The sequence below is a fragment of the Chroicocephalus ridibundus genome, chromosome 2 (genome assembly GCF_963924245.1).
Source record: "Chroicocephalus ridibundus chromosome 2, bChrRid1.1, whole genome shotgun sequence".
NCBI lineage: Eukaryota > Metazoa > Chordata > Aves > Charadriiformes > Laridae > Chroicocephalus > Chroicocephalus ridibundus.
In genome coordinates, this window is record NC_086285.1 from 11879941 (window position 1) to 11899126 (window position 19186).

Below are 19186 nucleotides of genomic sequence, written 5' to 3' on the forward strand. Positions count from 1 at the left end.
ACAACCATTAAATCTTCTATATGTCTAGGACAAATTTTAATCCTGTTAATTCCATAAATAACAAGTTCAGTTTAAGAATTAGCACTAAATCCCTTCCTTCAATGTAAAGACTTTTCTTCACCATAAATTACACTTCATGTCCCAGATTCCCAGAGGTCAAAAGCAAACAGCTTCCAATCCTTCAGATGGCTGAACAAAGAAGCAGAAAAGGTTACACAAGGATTTAAGAAAGTTCAGAAAGCTGCTAAGAGATCGAAATGAGGCAGGAACTCCAGTTCAGGAAGGGAATATTCACAGCTTCAGAGATTAAAAAAAGTAATGGCAATTTTATCATATAAGACCATGGGAGTATGTAAGAAAACTAAGCCATGGTTATGTCTGTTTTCAACCTTGGAGTACTTTGAAATGTTCAGCTTTCATTATACGTGAACTCCATCATATTTGTTTAAATTAACTTTGCACATTGTGTAAAGCACGATGCACAGCTATTTGAAGTGCATGCAGTGGACCGGGACTCTGGAGAATCTGGTCTCCCTCCTGGCCCTGCCTCACAGCTCCTGCGCCCCATCAGGCACAGCATCACCCTTCCCTGTGCTTCAGGTTCGTATTGGCAGCAACAGGCACAATGCTGCTCTCAGCTGCTATCTTTTTATTTAGGTTACAAACCTCCCAGGACACGGTGTTTATCACTAATTGTTTGTAACAGCACTTTTCATAATCACAATTGTGACAGGATGATTCTGTTTAATGTAAGACGCTTTTTCTATTTCGTAACGCTTTTGTAACCAGTTACAACTGAGAAAAGAGACTCCACACATATGGAAAACTTTTATCCTCATCTAATTGAATTCGCTTTTTTGTTGTTAACAAATTATGGGAATAATTTTAGCTTCCCCAATGTAATATTCATATTCTACATTTACACAATGTAATAAAAAGAGGAATTTCTGAAATCCAAGTTATTCTCTTTCCCCTGCCCCCTTATCTTGCTACAACCTTCAAAATTCACACACCAGCTGACTCACCCTGCGTTTTTAGGGAAAAACTTGCAGAAAGTTCCCTCTCCTTAACAACCACCAGGGACATTGCCTGTGCATGGAAAACTTCAACACGCAGAGCTATTTTTTCAGTTGAATTAAAACTGCAGATTAATACTCAGAAGAAAAGGTCAGTGGTGCCACGAGCAGCAGTGCCTTGTACACCTGAAGGCACTGAAAAGGGACTGTCCTTTTCATGGGAGACTTACTGGGAACCCTGGCTGAGCTCCACAAGACTTTTCACGTAGGTAGGCTCATCTTCTGCAAACAGACACTTCTGATATATGCAATATTAAGAAGGATACGTGAAGCCTGAAGCAACATATTAAGAGCTATTGAAGAGAGCCATTTAATGGGATATTACATCTCTAACCAAGCTAGTGATGGATCCTTATATAAATATAGGGTGCTTTTACTGTTTTTCAGAGCTCTCCTTCCCAATCTTAGCCATTCAGTATTCCTACAGCCAGACTCCACTGACAACGAGAGCCAAACGAGTGCCTGAGGCCAGCAAAGCTGGGGTGGGTCCCAAAGGTAGCAGAGCCCATTTCCCACGGGTATCCGCCAGCACAGCACCCTCCGCTAAATTATTTGTTGCAAAAAAGCGTCAGCGTGTGGAACAGAAAAGACCCTGTCTTCCTACAAAGGCTGGCAAGAGAAGAGGGGAAAAGAGGGATGGAAAGCACTTAGGAAACTCCATCTCTTACAGCACCCCACAGTCCGTGGGTAGGTCTGCAGAAGCTACAAAGGCTTGCTCCAAATTTTGTATGTATTCATTATGTATTTTTCCTTCTAAACCAGATATGTCTATCGTGAAATGCACTCTATGGTAGCGGTATGGGAAACGGCACTTTTTCCTCCACTACTGAAACAGCAAATGTGCTCTATGTTGATCACTCTTGGCATTTTAAAGAATCAGTTTAGTGCTCCATTAGTAGTATATACCAAAATGAGGGAAACAAAGTAAATTATGGTTCAGAACACACTATATGTAAAAATCAAATACGCAATACATTTTATCCGTACAGAAAATGGAAGATTGAAAATTCTTGTTTTTAGGACATTCCTGTAACTGTATGGTTAGACTTATGGCAAGCTCTGGGAGAGAGAAGGGAAGAAGTATGGCTTGTAGGCAAATAAAGGAAGAATTTTAATAAATCTTCCTCAGAAAAGTGAGCGGCCAGCTTGCTTTATCAATTCCCAGCGTCTGTAATGAGCATGATTGAAAGAGAAGGACCTGCAACACCAAAGAAACTCAATATACTTTGAAATGGGACATCCCGTTTTTTTTAACAGCATCAGACATTCTTCGGGAATAAAAATGTTGGTGTATTTTAACTAGCTTTAATAATTTCCCAATTTTAATACTATTGGGAAATTCAAAACTGGTTTGTAAAAACAAACAAAAATGGAACCACTTTCCATCTAGTGCTTTTACTCATGTTTGAAGAATCACATGCAAATGGCACTTGCAAACAATTACACAAACATACAGCTGCAGTACACCTACTTTCCTGGAAAGCTACGGCTTTTTGTTTTCCCTTTGTCTTCCTCTTACTTGGTACACATGACAGTCTTCTCTTTCCCCTAAGCACTCCAGGGAAGTGTAACTGAAATTTCTTGATTTGTAGTTAAAGTATACTAAACCAAAACCTCTTTCAAAGACCACATTTAGAGTCAACTCTTATTCTCCCGTTCCAGTAAAATCATAATATTCTGATCCCTTGAAGATGACTTTATCAAGGAAGAAATAGACTTGTTTCAAGGGAGGACATACTTCAAGAGCTAGTAATCTTGCCCTAGAAAGCACAGAAATTGCCTTGTAGGGCTCCCATCCCCCTAGTTTAGTCTCACAGCTCAGAGTGACTGGGACTTCTCATCCGGAAGTTATTGGATGTTTGTCCCTTTCTTCTGCCCTGCAACTGAAGTTGCTTTATTCCTGGAGACATGAAGCATCTTTCAAAGCTCTTAAAATAGGTACATTTACAAATTTTGCTGTAACTCTGGATCCTCATAAGTAAACAGTGCAATCCTTTAGATGATATTTGCTCCTCTTCAGTTTCCTAGGTCGTCAGCTTTATTCCTAATCACTGACTATCCAGCACACAGAGGTTGAACAAGTCTCGTGGTTCATGCCCTGACGCCGGCAGGAAGAGCAAGAGAGAACCTTGCCTCCACCCTAGACAGATCGGGACTTCTCTAAGTCAGAACCAGAAGTGTTGATATGATGCTTATCAGCCCAAATTAACTTTTCTTTCTAGGAGATTTGTTTCCCATAGATCAGAAACAGTGCCAAGGGGATTTCTGAGACCGCAGTGTTTGCATGGCAGAAACAAAACGCGATGCCGCTAAAAGGCCACTCTGAATATCTTCTCCTGGCAAAAACATGAAGAATGAGGGTTTGCCCAGTACCACGACAGACAGCTTAAACTCACTAATGAGCTTCTGCAAGTTAATAGACAAAATGCCTAAAAGCCAGACGTTTCTACAAAGACTCCTCAAAATCAAACTACATCATTACTTATCATACTTAAAGCTTTGAGGGACTTAGGTTTTATTTCAAAGACCTCACCCCCTCCTCCTCCTGAGTTACCTCTTCTACTGAATTCAGAGAGGTGAAATCTTTTCATTTTTCCATGAAAAAACTGTTTTTGTGATAACAGAAAAAAACCAAAACAGCCAAAGCAACAGATAATCTAAATAAAAAAAGCATGGGTGATGTGTGAAACTTGGAATTGGAGCCACCCATCCGAGAAGAGCCTCGAAGCTCAGGATCACCAGAGTGGTGCTGCTAGAGGTAGTACTTGACAATTCAATTCATAAATAAGCTTATTGCGTATAAAGCACTGGTGGCTTTCTGAGGCCAATGGCTTGTGAGGTCTGTGTTTTGAACAGTTCACCAGGTACACAGCACTTCAAACCTCAAAATACGCTACACACTTTACCTCCTGAATCTCACTGCAAGGGAAAAGGTGGCTGAGCATCCAAGGGGGCAATAATAGATTTTAACTACCCCTTTGGACCCCATCCGGAGTGAATAATTGAGGACTGGGATTTTCTGTAACCTGCATCTGGGCTCTGTATGCTGTTACCCATTACAAGAGCTGGAAAAAGCACTCACTGCTCCCCCGCGCATCAGGGAGCGCTCTTCAAAATTTCTCTTTTGCTACCATTGGCAAATGGCTTTCAACTATGATTAAACAATTAAGAGTTTCACAGAAGGTAACTATTTTACTGTCACTTCCCATTAGCATGTCTCCTTCTGCCGTATCTCCCCCCCAGTCTCCTTTCCCTACTGCATGACTATAAAACGGTTATCCTCCATGCCGTAACTGCGCTACAGAGCACTGCTGTGGCTATAGCTTAGATAATAATTTAGCTAAGTAGTTATTTTGTCTGGTAACCCAATAATAAGAGTATTTTGCAAAGTAGATGGAGTAGAAGTGTTTCAGAATTAGAAAAAAGCTCCCGTGGCTTTGTTGCTTGGTATTACCCAAAACAATGTACACACAACATGGAAGTTTCAGTAAAATATGGAGGAGAAGGATAAACAATTGACAGCCAGAATAAAAGGCTATTTTTGTTTTCCTGCATGAAGTCTGAAATGCTGGAATACGTTAAAATAAAGCCAAAGCCTTAACTGATTCCTTTTGACAGAGCCTGCATATAAGACTGGGCTCAGCATATAAGCAATCTATAAAAATAAATCCTTAGTAACTGTTTTCACTTATTTTTGAAACGCTACAAGTGTTTCCTTCTCTTCTTGGGGAATGAGATTCAGAATTTCCATCCTCTGAAATCACCTTTGTCTAGGAGACAATGTCTGAGCAAGTCTGACGGAAGTTCAGAGCTCTCTGAATACTCCCAAAGTCCAAAACGAAAAATAAAGACTTAGCACAACATACAAATGACTTCCTAAGAAATCACGTCTGCTAATGACATACGTATATACAAGGTCACTTCTTTTGAAGAGATACACTAATTTGCATCACTCCAAGAAGATGTCAGTGACCACATAAGAAGAGAAGACCCCGATTTGTAATCTCCACAAACTGCTTGTTTAATAAACACAGAGGGTAATCACATTAAAATAATTGTTCTAATGATGGAGTGTGAGTATTTCAGTGAGAGACTATGGATACCATAAGCCACATATTGAATGACATCCAGACTAAAAAATTCACTTGAACCCAAATACATCTTGGTGCTCTAGTTTATTTGGCAATATCCTACATCTGGATTTGGCTCCCGCTTTGGTGCCAGCTGCCTCACCATGTCTGCGGCCAAGAAACTACCCAAGTAGCTCACCATTCCATGTACCTCAAAAGGAAAGCCAGTAAACCACAACAGGGTTTAATAAATTAAAAGTCTCCATTTTTCTGACCCTACTGAAAAAAATACAGACTTAACTAGATGAAATTGAATAATTTAAATGATCATTTAATGCACCTATTATTTCACCAAAGGGAATACTGGAATTTAAAGGCAGGATCAGAAGGATATGAGGGGTAAGGATGCATGCGTATATGAAACCAGAGATGGTATCAAACAAAATTGAGAACAGTGTTTACTAACACTGGTTTAAAGTCTTAATTCTTGCCCAGTTTGGTACAAAATGTGGGTATAGTTCAATAATCGGCTTAAATACAATTTTTAGTCAAAATAAGGGGAAACAGTTTATTTCAAATGCATGCAATATGGCACCAAAATCTTCATCAATACACATGTGACTTGATTAGTGGCTCTCTCCCCCTAGAAGTCTAAGCCTCTACTCCATCAGAGCTCATAAGTTGTCACTACCTGCTGCTGAACAAGGAGACTGGTGACATTTTTACCTGCTTTTGGGGGTAGACACAGATTGCAATGAACTTGTTTCCTTTTAGTTTTTTGTCCTTTTAAAATAAACTCTGATATCAAAGTAGATCTTTCCTTGCCCCACTTAAGGCAGGGCAGTGATTTTCATAATCTTTTTTTCTTTATGGATAAGGTTTTGCTATAGAAGAGATTCTTAGGATGCAAGGGGATGTTTATCTTCACAGGATTTGCAGGAAGTTTCAACTTTAGAAGAAGATCAATGATCTTCCTCAGCCATCACCAGCTGGATCCTTAAGCTAATTATAATTTCTGATAGAGAAATGCAGAAAAAAAAATTCCTAAAAAAATTTGAGCAAAAATTTCAAAGCAGTCAAAATGTTTCAACATTTTTCATGATATTTTATTTCTTATTCATACCAGCTTAGTTTCAAACTTAAGTTTATTTCAAAATTTAAACTAGCAGGTTAAATCAGTAACATTTTGAAAACAGTTTTGAATGATTCTAAAAAAAATATGTTTTAGAATATCTGCAAATACATTGAAACATTTGAAAATCCAGCCTGACCTCCTCAAGAAGACTTAAAAAATATTTTTGCCCTGTCTACGTGAAAGGAAGATTTTTTTTTGGACTACACATGAGGTCTATTCTCAGTTTGGCAAAGTGGCTCCTCATTTTGCCAACAGATAATCTTGCTAACAAGAACTAACCTCCTGTTAAGGTTGAGGAGGCTGTGAAATTTTTATGCTAATATCAGAGACGTATTTTTTGTTGGACATTTTTGATTTTATAAACATGTGTACATATTGTTTTAGAACATGCTGGATAAAAAAAGGGATGCTTAGGCTTTAAATCTACACTTTTACTGCTACAAAAGCATGTAAGTGTTATAAAAGCCAGTATGTTCCGAGTATATGGTGTTTTGGCATGATGAGAAAAGGGTCTCTCTGTTTTATCTTCCAAGCAGTTCTCAGCTTTTAGCATATTTAGGTATCTTGTGCTTCACCACCTGGAAAGCTTGCTGAGGAGGACATGACTGGTCTAATATGATGATGGAGTGTTCTGAAAACCAGCAGTTCAGACAGTGGGACAAGAATACGAATACGTTTATTCTATTTCTTTTTATTTGTGGGGGGGGATAAAGTTGTTTTCCCAGAGGCAGAGAAATGCAGCCAACAACCCGACGGGGTGCTCACGCCTGGAGTTTTGCTGCATCTGCCCTCCCTGCAGACGCACGTGGACACGTGTCCGTGACCTGAGCTGCTCAGTGAGTCAGCAACTGGGACCAGCCGTGCCGTGCCAGCACGGCCTGCTGCGAGGCCAGCTCATGTGCGGCGAAGCATTAATCCACCTATTTTACCCTTTGGATCCGAGTTAACCTCTCTAAACTGCATTGCGCTGCAGTGCAGGGGCACATCAGCCACTCGGTGCTAACTCGGGAATCTGCTGCTTTTTCACTAAACAGCCCAGGTGGGACTTGCCTCTCTTTGCTTGCCCTTTCTTGGCTACCCTGAGGACACTCTGATTTTTAGAAAATCCATGAGATGCTGAGTACAACAATACTGATGTATTGTCACCAAGAGCAAGCCAGTGCTGTATATTCTTGCTATTAGGATGTTACTCAGTTTCCAAAAAGAGGTGCCTATTGCCATTTGAGACAGCACAGGGTGGCTGGGACATCCCGTTAGCGCTGACAAATACAACACAAGCTCTATGGGAGACCCTGATGCAGTGGCTGTAGCATCAAAACTGCACTAGATGTTCACAGCTGGGCAATCAAGACCTTTTACCAGCATCATAAGTGACACCAGCCACTGACCAAGTGAGCTCCCTGAACCTCTGGGTGAGCCCAGTCCCAGTCATTTCCCTGTTTCCCATAGCTGGCAACTATGGCCAGAACTCCAGAGTCCCAGCAGCGAAGCCAGTGGGCTGGTGGCTCAAAACCACACAGAGGCACAAACAAGAAGGTGCTTGAGACCCTCCAATCTGACCTAAGAAGCAAACTATCCAAAACCAGTGAGAGCTGGGCGAAGATAACTGGTTTGGTCAACTGACCACCCCATGATCTCTACTCAAATACATAGCACAGGTATTTTGATCTGAACTCCTAACAAACGACAACATTTTCATAAGCTGTGAAGTCTGCAAACACATAATTACCGGATGAGTTTGAAATAGCTGTATTCAAAATGATTATTAATTTTTACAGATGTGAACAAAGTTTGAATAATCTCAAAGGATGAACTACAGCTGCTTTTTGCAGCAACTAGAAAGTGTTGAAAGCAAAAAAAATAAAAAAATGTTCACTCTTTTTCAAATGCTCGAAAATATCTTCTAAAATATAAAATAGGAAAAAGAAATTCTCACATTAAGTGTACAGTGTAATTTTTTCATATTGTTGGGGGAGTGGCTGACCTGCAAAGATCTGGTGGGTTGTTACTACACGGTCTCACAGCTATGCACAGCAATCTTTCACTTACTGTTAAGCAATAGTGACACTCAGTTCCACTAAAACGGTTAGAAACAGCAAGTGTGAAGAGACTATGTCAAATAAAGTTGTTTTCTCCCCTAATTTATGACCCATGAATCTAATTCTAAATTCCACGGGATTGAGTAAATGAGGCACAGCTTTAATCCATCAAATTAAAATCTACATTACCACAATCTGAGAAGCCAACTATAAAGATCATCTTTCATGTTCTGTACAACTAGTCACTAAATATAAATTAATACGCTGCAAAGTCTGATCTTGATGATGATGCCTACTTCTCAATGACATGCTAAGGCAGGGAAATAGTATAACCATGGTTTATGCAGCTTTTATGAACAGTAAATCTTATTTCCTCTATATAAATATATACAAATTTATTTTCACCGTTAATCATTTTTATTAACTAACTGTGAATGTTATGTTCTCCTTCTATATATATTTGTTTATATATACTTCCCTTCCAAGGAATATTCTATAAATTTCTTTCTCCTCTCAGAAAAAATAATTCCAAATAAGGAGTTAATCTACATTTGCTTTTTTCTTTCCCCTCTGTGTCTACAACTTTACTTTTAATAATTCATTAGCTCTTTCTCCTGCACTTGAATGATGCTTACACATATCTGCCTACATTGTGTTCAACCTAACTTCAACCATTTCAGAGCTCTGAGGTTAGACCAAACACTACGGGTAAATAAGCCTCAGCTTACTGTGTCTATTACAAAATGAACATTTGATTTCCCAAGTTAGGCATGTAAGCTTCCTTCCTCATCAATACCGAAAGGTACCTTAAAGGTCAATTCATCCCATGCTGCTGCATGTCTGAGAGAGCTGCGATACACTGGTGGTGTGCGCGCCTTCCCAGCAAGTGCAGAAGAAGCCCAGGAGACCACTTCAGGCTGGATGAGATCTGTCCTGGCCACAGTGTTTGCTCTGCTCTTAGGTAAAGAAATGCTCCACTTCTCATTTCTTTTTTTACAACATACACCATTCACATTCTCAAGTAACTCTCCTTTCAAAAGTGCAATGCAGAGATGGTAGGCTCATATAACAATAACTGCGTTTTACAAAAAAGGCCTTTTTTTTTTTCTGGGTTGAGTATGAGCATGGGCTGTGTCTACACAGTAGCGCAGTTGCTGGGCCAGGAGGGCCACGTTTTCAATGGCTGGGTTATGCAGACAGCGGTATTGCTGTCTTTGATGGATCAAACATAAGCATTATTGTTGGTAACATTGTGTGCAAAGGGAATAAAGAAATGGTGAAGAGTCAAGTATCTTGCAGTTCCTTTCTTCAACCTGCTAAACTCCATGTGCTACAAGAAAATATCTCTACGTGTATCTGACTTAACTACCCAGATGATAATTAGGGCCTGCAGTGCCCTGCGGTCTGCGCCCTGCAAGCTGAGCCAGTCACTCTGATACAGCCAAAGTTGGTATTCACCTAAGGGGAACTAATTCTCTGTTAACCTTTTAAGAAGGATGAAAGAAAAAGAACAAAAAAAAAAAAGGAAAAAAAAGCCCTATTTGGATAATGGGTTTTTTACAGGAAGCAGGACTGGTGAACGCTGTCAATTAAATGTTCACCTTTTCCAGAGTTAACAGAAAACTTTTTGTTTTGTTAAAATTCTGTCAATAGACTACCTCCTAGCCTTTTGACCAGAGTATTGGAAACCTGAAATATATGTGCATGGGTATTTCCTAAAAATTACACCTAAAATCAGAAGTTTCCCTCCAACCATAAGAGTTCAGACATCTTCTTAATACCACTAGCGGCAAATTTTAGTTCTTGCTCCTTGTATACGTATCTAACATTAAGGATGGAACTAGACAATACCCGCAGTTACAGAATGTGGTTGCTCACAATGGCTGAAGCCAACAATCCATTCCGTCATAGTCTTGCAGCATTAAGAATTGCAGCAAAATCCCCCCATGGTCTCCCCACTGGCTAACCTCTGCCAACCCAGGAGAAACACCTCTGTGAAGCTAAGGGGTCCAGGGGGACTCTGTTTCTTAGCGACTGGCTACACTGCACTACCTAAATGCAAGTGTCACGAAACCCTGAAGGCAATAAAAGCAGGGAATCTCGTTAGTCAATGCAGTGGTGATGTCAGATGCTTCAGTTTTATCAATGGTAAAATTAATTAACCCACTAATAAAAATGTCTTTTTCTGCTCTCTGGTAGGAGTTAGCGCAAATTATTTATGAGGATTACAAAGGTTTTCAGGGACTGTGAGGTGTGCTGAAGGAGCTTTCTTGCTAGAAACTCTGTTAATTGTGTATATGAGAGAAAAAGAAAAAGGTGGTTCCGACCTGTCGTGCCTCAGTGCCCTCATATCAACATATACTGTGGTGGGATCTGGTCCAGATGTTCCCTGCAAACAACAACATCAGCTAATTAGAACCTGAAGGCTGGGAGGAGAAGAGTTTTACCCCCCAAATAACCGAACGTTCATTTCACTGCTAATTATGCTAATCAAATGACAAGTTATATTTAAGCTATTCACCAAGCTCAGCTTTACAGAATCAGAAAGAGCACTGGAAAACATACCTACCGTCAGGTACTTGTTACCTTGGGGTTTGGGAAAACATCAAGCGGCCATACTACTTAACCAAACACGTCAACATAGGTTTTATTTGCTACAAAAGGCCAAGTAATCAGCACATGGATACATACAAAAAACGTTAAACACATTTTGCCACATAAAGGAACGCGGAGATTGCTGAGGAGACACAGTTTAATGGCAGAAGCACGTGATCAGGAATGTGAGGCATGGTTTACTGAGAGTCCTCCATACATGCAACAGAGAATATACTTGAAGCTAAAGATAGTAAAGGTAGCACGCATGACATGAACCAATGTGGACTGAAGGTCTGTAAGCAATTATTCTGTTCCTTTTCAGTCTTCCACTGCATAATTTAAATCCTTGCTTTATGTCACAATATTTAGTTACTTGAAAAGCGGTAGACTGATTTTAGTTTCCTTTCATGCAGAGTTGATACAGTCTTTTAAGCCTTTCCACCCACAGCTTTGCTGCAGTTTTGTAACCTGCTATGATCTTCCCTCATCCATAACTTCAAACTCATCACCACTGAACATCATGTGAATTCTCAATGCTCCAGTCTCGGGCTCTTTTCTCTGCTGCATACCTCACGTCACCGCTAAGCAGAAAGCTAGAAGAAAAGCACAACTTCCTTTTGGAACACTGCAACTTTGGAAATTTTCTTTTCAGCAGATAAATTCACCTAACCCTGGTAATCTACAGGTGCAGGAACTCCTTTATCAGTTATTTAGATGTTTACTACTTAAAACAGCACGCAACATCAACTCCCAATGATTTCTGCCCCGTTTGGGGTATATTACAGAGTACAATTCTTCACATGAGGAATGTCTAGGGCTAAATTTTACATTTCTGGAATGCTGGCTGGTAGTTCCACAACTTGTTGAGCACTAAAAATTGCAAGGGAGTTGCACAAATAGATAATTTTTGAATCTAAAGGGGAAAAGAGTTACCACTACCACTTGATACTTACTGTACAGATACTGATAGTGACCCACCACCAGAGAGAAAAAGAGTAATAGAGCTGCACATGCATGTTAGCCTCTTTAGCTTGTTATACACAATACAAGATACAATATCCTCTCTAGCTATTAACAACACGATTTTCAGTCTACTAGTAAACTCAGCAGTGTAACAGACTAGTGCTGAGTGGAGAACTTATTTGAAATATAGGCAATGTTAAAAAAAAACCACAACAAAACCAAGGAAAAATTGGTTATCTTTAAAAATAAAACTAAACCTGAGTTGATTTATAAAATAATGGAAACAGTCAAGTTTGAAAATCAAAGACAATCACTATGGCATTTGTTATTTTCAGTGTGAATGAAATAGTTACAAGAGCCAGCTAATATTTGATGAAACCTGCATCCAGATAAAGCTATACTGGACTTGTTGTATAATTTCATGGAAGGATCTGAAAATGCCCACATCTCCAGACTCAATTTCTAGTCTGTCCCACTGTTGGAAGCTGATAGGTGGGTATTGAGGGAACATGAAAATCCCCTACCTGCTCGGCCAGCTTCCCCAGCCTGTGAGGCTATAGCAGCAGGAATAGCAGGGATGAGGGAGAGAAGGAAAGAAGGTAACACAAGACGAAAATAATAATAAAAAAATGGGAATGAAGGGTGGGAGAAAAAAAAAGAGGAGAATGCAAAAAGCAGGGAGTAAAATAAAAAGAAAAACAATGTCAAATACAGGAATCTTACAAATTAACCATTATACCATTAAAGGTTAAAAAAAGTAAAAAATGAGGTGTCAACATTTTAGTAGAGCAACAGAAGAGACAGCTGTAGACTGCTAACCTTGGACAAACAGACTTAAATGGTTTTAGGACACTACAGACAATGTTGTTAGTGGAAAACACGTGTCTAGCATACTCATTTTTTTGGTTTTGGTGAAGAAGTCCGTAAACATTATGTCCCTATTTTAATGCACATCCATTGACACAATGGTTCCAGGTCTGCCATTTCACTACTACAAGAAGTTTGTAAGCGATGTCCTCTGGAAATCAAAAGTAAACTCTCTTTTTGGAAAAAAAGTAATTAGTATACGCAACAGAGAAAGATACTTACACCTTGTTTCTTACAGATAAACCTGCTCCTAAAGTGAAATAAAATCAAGGCTTCGTGCACAACCTAACTACTGGAAGACCATACCTAAATGAATTAACTTCATATTTCAATAATTCTTTATTCTTAGTCTATTTGCTATGATAAACAGTGTAATACACATAAAGAAGAGTAAAATTAAAAGCTGACAAAGCCCCATCAGTTCTTCACCACGATCGATAACACAGCAAAGAGACAAAACACAGCAGTGACTACTCCTAAGCCACTGCTGTCACGTGGAGCATCCAACACCAGTGGGACTTGCCCTACAACTTGTGAAAATAAACAGCCCTGAGACCACTGGCGTCCCACATCCCTCTCATCAAACTTCTGAATTCCAGCAAAGTTAAAGACTGCAGGAAGCTGCCACAGGTTTATTCTGGATGCAGGGGAAGATGAAGCATTTTCAAAAATAGGGTGGATCTCCTTATTACATTGCTGCCCCAAAATAGAAATATTCCTAATAATCCAGGTTGAACACTGCAGCGTAACTGCAGAAAGCAGAATTGCTGAAATCCATCAGTCATACAGTTCATTGCCTGTGACTATACTGCAGGTCCAGGGAGGACTCGGAGTACGAGAGCCTCATATGGCTTTTAACTAAGGAAGGGCTTGAGAAACTGCAGCTGAAGTCTCAGCATCATCCTTCCACGGCCAGCTGTAGCTGAGATGCTCTGAAAGCATTTCAAAAGAAGCAGAGTCTTAGCCAAGACCAGAGTGACTGACTGAATCTGTCTGTGCACATTTATTTTGTGAGACGGAGATAGAGAGCATCTGTAATGTCGGTAACAGGAAAAAAACAACATGACTTCTGCTGTATCTGGTACTTAATAAGGACGCGTTAGGTAGCGTTCAAGGAAATAAAATGGACCAATCATCATTTTCTGTCTGAAAACAGGTACATCGTAAGTCACATCCCTTGGACTAAGTGAATCCCCTGTCTGCGAATAGGCTGCCACCACTGAACCATCCCTGGTCAGTGCAAACTCTGCAACATGCCAGCCTTTTGCTCTCTGGGAAGACATTGCAGGTCAAAACCGCACAGACTTACCCCTATAAGTCATCAGCAGGGACAACGATGTGTCAGCACTCGGCCCAATTTCCACTGAGGTCAAAGGCCAAGGCCAATCTCCCCTGCTTCCCACCCAGAGTTAAAAACCAGGAACTAGGCAATCAGAAGTCCTAAGGATTTAAAAATAACTGTTGTTTTGGGTGTTGTTTTGTTTTGCTATCTAAGGATGTGCCCTCAATGTTTATTCTGAGTCTACTTCTGCTCCAGGGATGCTCAGAAATGGAATTTTTGATGTAACTTAACAATCTCACATAGGCAAGCACAGCAGCTGGAGCTGTGAAAAGAACTTCGTGGCGTGACTCATAGTAAAGGTGGGAAAACACAGAATCTGAGGCAACTCACTCTGAGCTGCACCACATTGCTAAGTGTGAATCATACCTCTGATAAAGTGCACAGTCTCCTGTCGCACTCTTCGCAGAGCTATGCCTTATTACTTTTAATATGGAAGATCCTCAAAATGTGTGATCTATCACTAAGTAAAAAGGAACGTTAAATTTAAGTCCTAAATTCACTAACAAAGTTCTCCTTGCTAGACAGTGAGGGAAGGATTAATTTCATATAACTTCAGCCATCAAAGAAGAAAGTGTGCAGTGTAAGGTAGGAAGTATCTCCTGATGTTGATGAATCCCGTCCCAAGATGGGCACCTGAGACAGGCAGAATGAAGGTCTCTCTAGAAGTATTTCTTTGATTCTCCTGACTATAGATGAATATTGGATAACGCACTTAACCTTGCTGTCTCACTTAGAGGTGACATGAAAGCATCAAGATGAATCCTGCTCTCCTGCCCTAGCTTGAGCAGATCTGTTAGTACATTTTCAGGGTTAACTAAGTAAAATGAACAACTTCTAGAAGTTTTTCCTCAACTGAAATTGAGTAGCAGGTTGAATAAAATGAAAATATTTATTTCAAGTGTTTAAATGAAAACTAGCTAAAATTCTAGAGAATGATCTGTGCTGTTGTAAGAAACAGACTACTTTTCATATCTATTTTTCTCTCTCTCTTGAGAACGCTAAGATGCTAGTTAATGAGAATTAAAATATGCTGGATGAAATCTTTTCATCTCAGAAATCCCTGGACCATTATCTGTGACTATACAGCCACAAAAGGTCAGATATTAATGGTATTTAAGTGCCTAAGGATGAAGAGAATTATATATTTTCAAAAGCACACCTCTCAAAATGTAGTCCAAATTGATTACATCAAAAGAAACATATAAAATTTGCTCTACATTTGAGAGGACATAAACTCAAATGACAACACACTAGTCTGATCTTAATCCTGAAATTAAGATAATTTGGTAGACTAAGGCTCTTTTGTACCAAAGGGATTATCACAATGATTTCCTTTTTAAAGTAATCTTTAATAAAAGGTCCAATTCCGCTATCAAGTTTTTATACACACAGACACAAACATACCCCCCCCGCCTTCTTTTTCAAGGCTGGAACAACAGTAAAAGTTTTTTGGAATAATCAGGATACCTTCCCCTCGAAACACTTGAGTCTTAAATTTGTCAAAAAAATTGGAAATGAAGTGAAGAAGGTATCAAAGACCACACCCAAGTTGTGTTAGAGGCAGCCCATAGAGAAGAACGCCTGGATAGGCTTTTTATTGGTAAGAGTCAATAGCTGAATACTGAGATATGTTTAGAAAACTGATTAGTAGATACATATACTAGAAAGACCATAGAATAGGCTGGATCACAGTTATCCCTGCGGAAGATGGTGTTCCAGGAACCATGTGCTGATCTCATGGATGACACAACTTGGAAGAAAAAAAGCAAAGGCAGATGCTGTTGACTCAAACATCTTTATAAGTATTTTTATGCAATGTGAAGAATTCAGAAATCTTGACCCACCTCTGGAACATATTGGAGACAATGCTAATTTCAGGAACATTGTTGATCAAGGATTAAAATTCGTTCTGTGTCTCAGCCCAGAAAACAGAATAGCCCACAAGCTATTCTGGAATATCACTAGCCATAAAATTCCAGACAGTTTGGAAAGAGCATTCAGTGTAATTCTGTCTTTGGCAATGTCTACTACCAAATGCTTCAAAGGACACAATCCTGTATCGTTATATTCTCTATCAAAATGGCATGTTTTGCGGTGATGCTTCTAAGTAACATCTCTAGTATTTTTTCAAACCCCTTTAAAACTTGCCAAACTACCCTCAGCTTAAATGCTTCAAAAACCATTCCACTTGGAAGGGTAACGTTACTAAATATGGCCTGTTCTGAAATGGCTTTCTGCATTCCAGCCACACGACTCTTTAGACAGTGTATGGCTTTTAGTTTGTCCTATGGACTGAGATGCCACATCTTAGTGGAACTCAATGAAGCCTGACACTAAACTATATGATCAGCCAGGCTGCTAATCACCTCACTCAAGGCTCTCATGCTGTGCTGTTCTTAAATTCGTAGTCAGTATCATTAATAAAATTCCTTCAGAGAGTTATCCACTTTTACAGTTTGATTCAAGAACTCTGTCAAGAATTTCTGTAGAGAGCCATCTAAGAAGCAAACTTCAGCTAAGGAGTTAAGGCAATCAAAAGGCAGATACACATAGCCAAGCAAAAATCCAGCCTAACTCCATGCTGATTAGGACACCCAGTTTTTCTGAGTGTATTCAGCTTTCCTGCACATTTGTAGTGAGTTGACCCAGACAGCAGCTAAGTACCCACCCAGCCGCTCACTCACTTCCCTCCCAGCGGGACAGGGGAGAGCACAGGAAAAGCAAAAGCGGGAAAACCTACAGGATGAGATAAAGACAGTTTAATGAGTGAAGGAAAGAGAAAAAAACCCCAAGTGATGCAAAAGCAATCACTCACCACCTCCTACAAGCAGAACAATGCTCAGCCAGTCTGTGAGCAATGGCTACTTTGGAAGACCCTCTCCCGTTTTTTTAATGCTGAGCATGACATGATACGGTATGGGATATCCCAGGTAAGCTTGGGACAGCTTTCCTGGCTGCGTCACCGCCCAGCCTCTTGCTCTCCCCCAGCCTACTCGCTGGGGGCAGTGGGTGGTGGTGCAGCGGGCAGAGTGAGAAGCGAGGAAAGCCTTGGTGCTGTGCAGCACTCTTCCGCAGTAGCTAAACCACTGCTCTGCCATCAACGCTTTTTCAGTCACAAATCCAAAAGACAGCTCCGTACGGGCTGCTATGAAAAAGTTAACTCTACCCCAGGCAGACCCAGTACAATGTTACTTCCAATGAGGCATACTTGGGCTTTGAACTTGGCTTACTGCTGCTTAGTATTGTTCCCTGGTTTTATCATTTGTTCTGAACAAATGACTTATCTCGTAAGTGAAGCAGCCACCATGAACAGTCTACAGATCACTGCAAGTCTGAAGTGGAGATTTTCATTAGTGGCAAGCAAACTTCTGTGGCTAATTTGTCCTTGTTATCTACAGCATCCTTCAGGTCTGGTCCCTCTATGGACCATAAGCCAGAGAAGTTCAGTTATTTTTCAGAAGTAGCTCCATCACAGCTGCAGGGGGGAGCTGACGGGTCCCATCCTGATCTGTCGGGAAAGTCAGAGCAGGTGGCCATGAGGTATGCCATCACCGCCCTCCTTCCCCTCCTCTGTAAAAGACAACCCATGGGCACTTCAAAATGGCTGACGATACAGGAGCAAATTAGAAAACTATTGTTACCAAGTAACCAGATCATGTCTTTCTCCTCTGTTTTCCCTTTCTACTCGAGGGAAAGTGGTGTCCTTGCTGCCTGCTGTGCCCCTCCCAGCCAAGTATTCAAGCTTAGTCGGGTTGCTGCCTAGGAAAGCACACCAACCTGCACCTGCTAACTGGACTAAACAGGTACCATCCAAATTGTCCTGTCTCGGGTGGGAGCGCCCAAAGATTTCCTAGATGTTTTCCTAGATTTCCTAGATGTTTTCTTAGCTGTCCTCTCTGCCTTGTCATCACCCAGGACTCTAGATATGGAGAAAGCAATGAAGAGGCCTGTACTCTTGCAAAGAAACATTCAGTAAAAGAGCTTTCAAAACCCCAGTCAGTACTTTTTGTATCAAATTCATGACAGAAATATGGGGGAAGATGCTGCTTGAGTTCATAGACGTTTTTAACCTACAAGATGTATTTTTCTCTCAAGACTATTAAGCTTTATTAGGGTAAAACTGTTTTGAACGATTCAAGTGCTGCTTTTGAGACTATGGGAGATTTTCTTTAACTTTTATTCCTGGGTAATATTTATGGCAGCAATTACAGAATGTCGAACTAAAGAACTCTACCTCTGGGACACAGAATGAGCTTTAACCCTGCTCAGCTTTGCCTTGTCGTATGTGTGATATTTGATAGTAGTACTTAAAGTCACCCTGGGCTGAAGAGATACTCTGCTGGTAGTCAGAGAGAAAGCAAGCAGTACCGGAGATGTGGCATACCTCTTGTATTCATATTCTGGTAACATGCGGAACTATATATAAGGTCATTTTTAGCCAAGGTCTGATGAAAGCAAGGATTCTTTAGTGATGTTGAACAGGGCAAGAGTCTAAGGCAGGCATAAAACACAGACATATTGGTCTGTGATGAACCCATAACCTGTTATTTGTCACATTTTTTTGAAAAATAAAAAATCTTTACATTTATAACCAGGAAAAGAACAGCAAATGCCTTATTTGCAGTGTCACTGAGGAGATGTATTCTGGCTTCCACACCTAAGCAACTATGCATGTTACATGCATGAGAAATCCTTTAATGTAAACTACAGGTAACTGCCAGGTTAGAAATGTGGGATGCACCATATAGGCAAATTCTGCTGGGGAGACAGTGACTTTGAAGAGGTTAGAGACAGGGTAGGTGACCAAATGGACATGGAACTTAACAGCCAATGCAGCTGCCAATGCAGAAGATGATTCTTGTATTATTTAAAAAGATTATAAAGTCAGAAATCATATTATATCTGAGTAGGACACCGGTGGTATTACTACAGGAATAATATGTGAAGCTCTGATACCAGATTTGGAAGGACAGAAAGAGATCAGGAGTCATAAAAATGAGACACAGATTAGGAAAGCATGTCTTAAGATTCTTTATCTATTTATCAAACACTAAGATGTGTATTCGAGTCATGATAGAAATGAGATTCTTTATTCTAGA

The 19186-nt window shown here is 40.2% G+C and overlaps 1 protein-coding gene across 6 annotated transcripts in view; it reads right to left on the reverse strand.

Annotated features, from left to right (window-relative positions):
• Positions 1-19186, reverse strand: part of DIP2C (disco interacting protein 2 homolog C) — a 325831-nt gene that overhangs the window by 19396 nt on the left and 287249 nt on the right. For 4 of the 6 annotated variants that reach the window (XM_063324435.1, XM_063324438.1, XM_063324440.1 and 1 more), the window contains 2 exons: positions 12403-12432; positions 10648-10709 (listed from right to left, as the gene is read on the reverse strand). In XM_063324435.1, coding sequence (XP_063180505.1) covers positions 10648-10709; positions 12403-12432 — 92 coding nt within the window. The remainder of the gene's footprint in view (positions 1-10647; positions 10710-12402; positions 12433-19186) is intronic. The other 2 variants (XM_063324436.1, XM_063324439.1) reach the window with 1 other exon arrangement.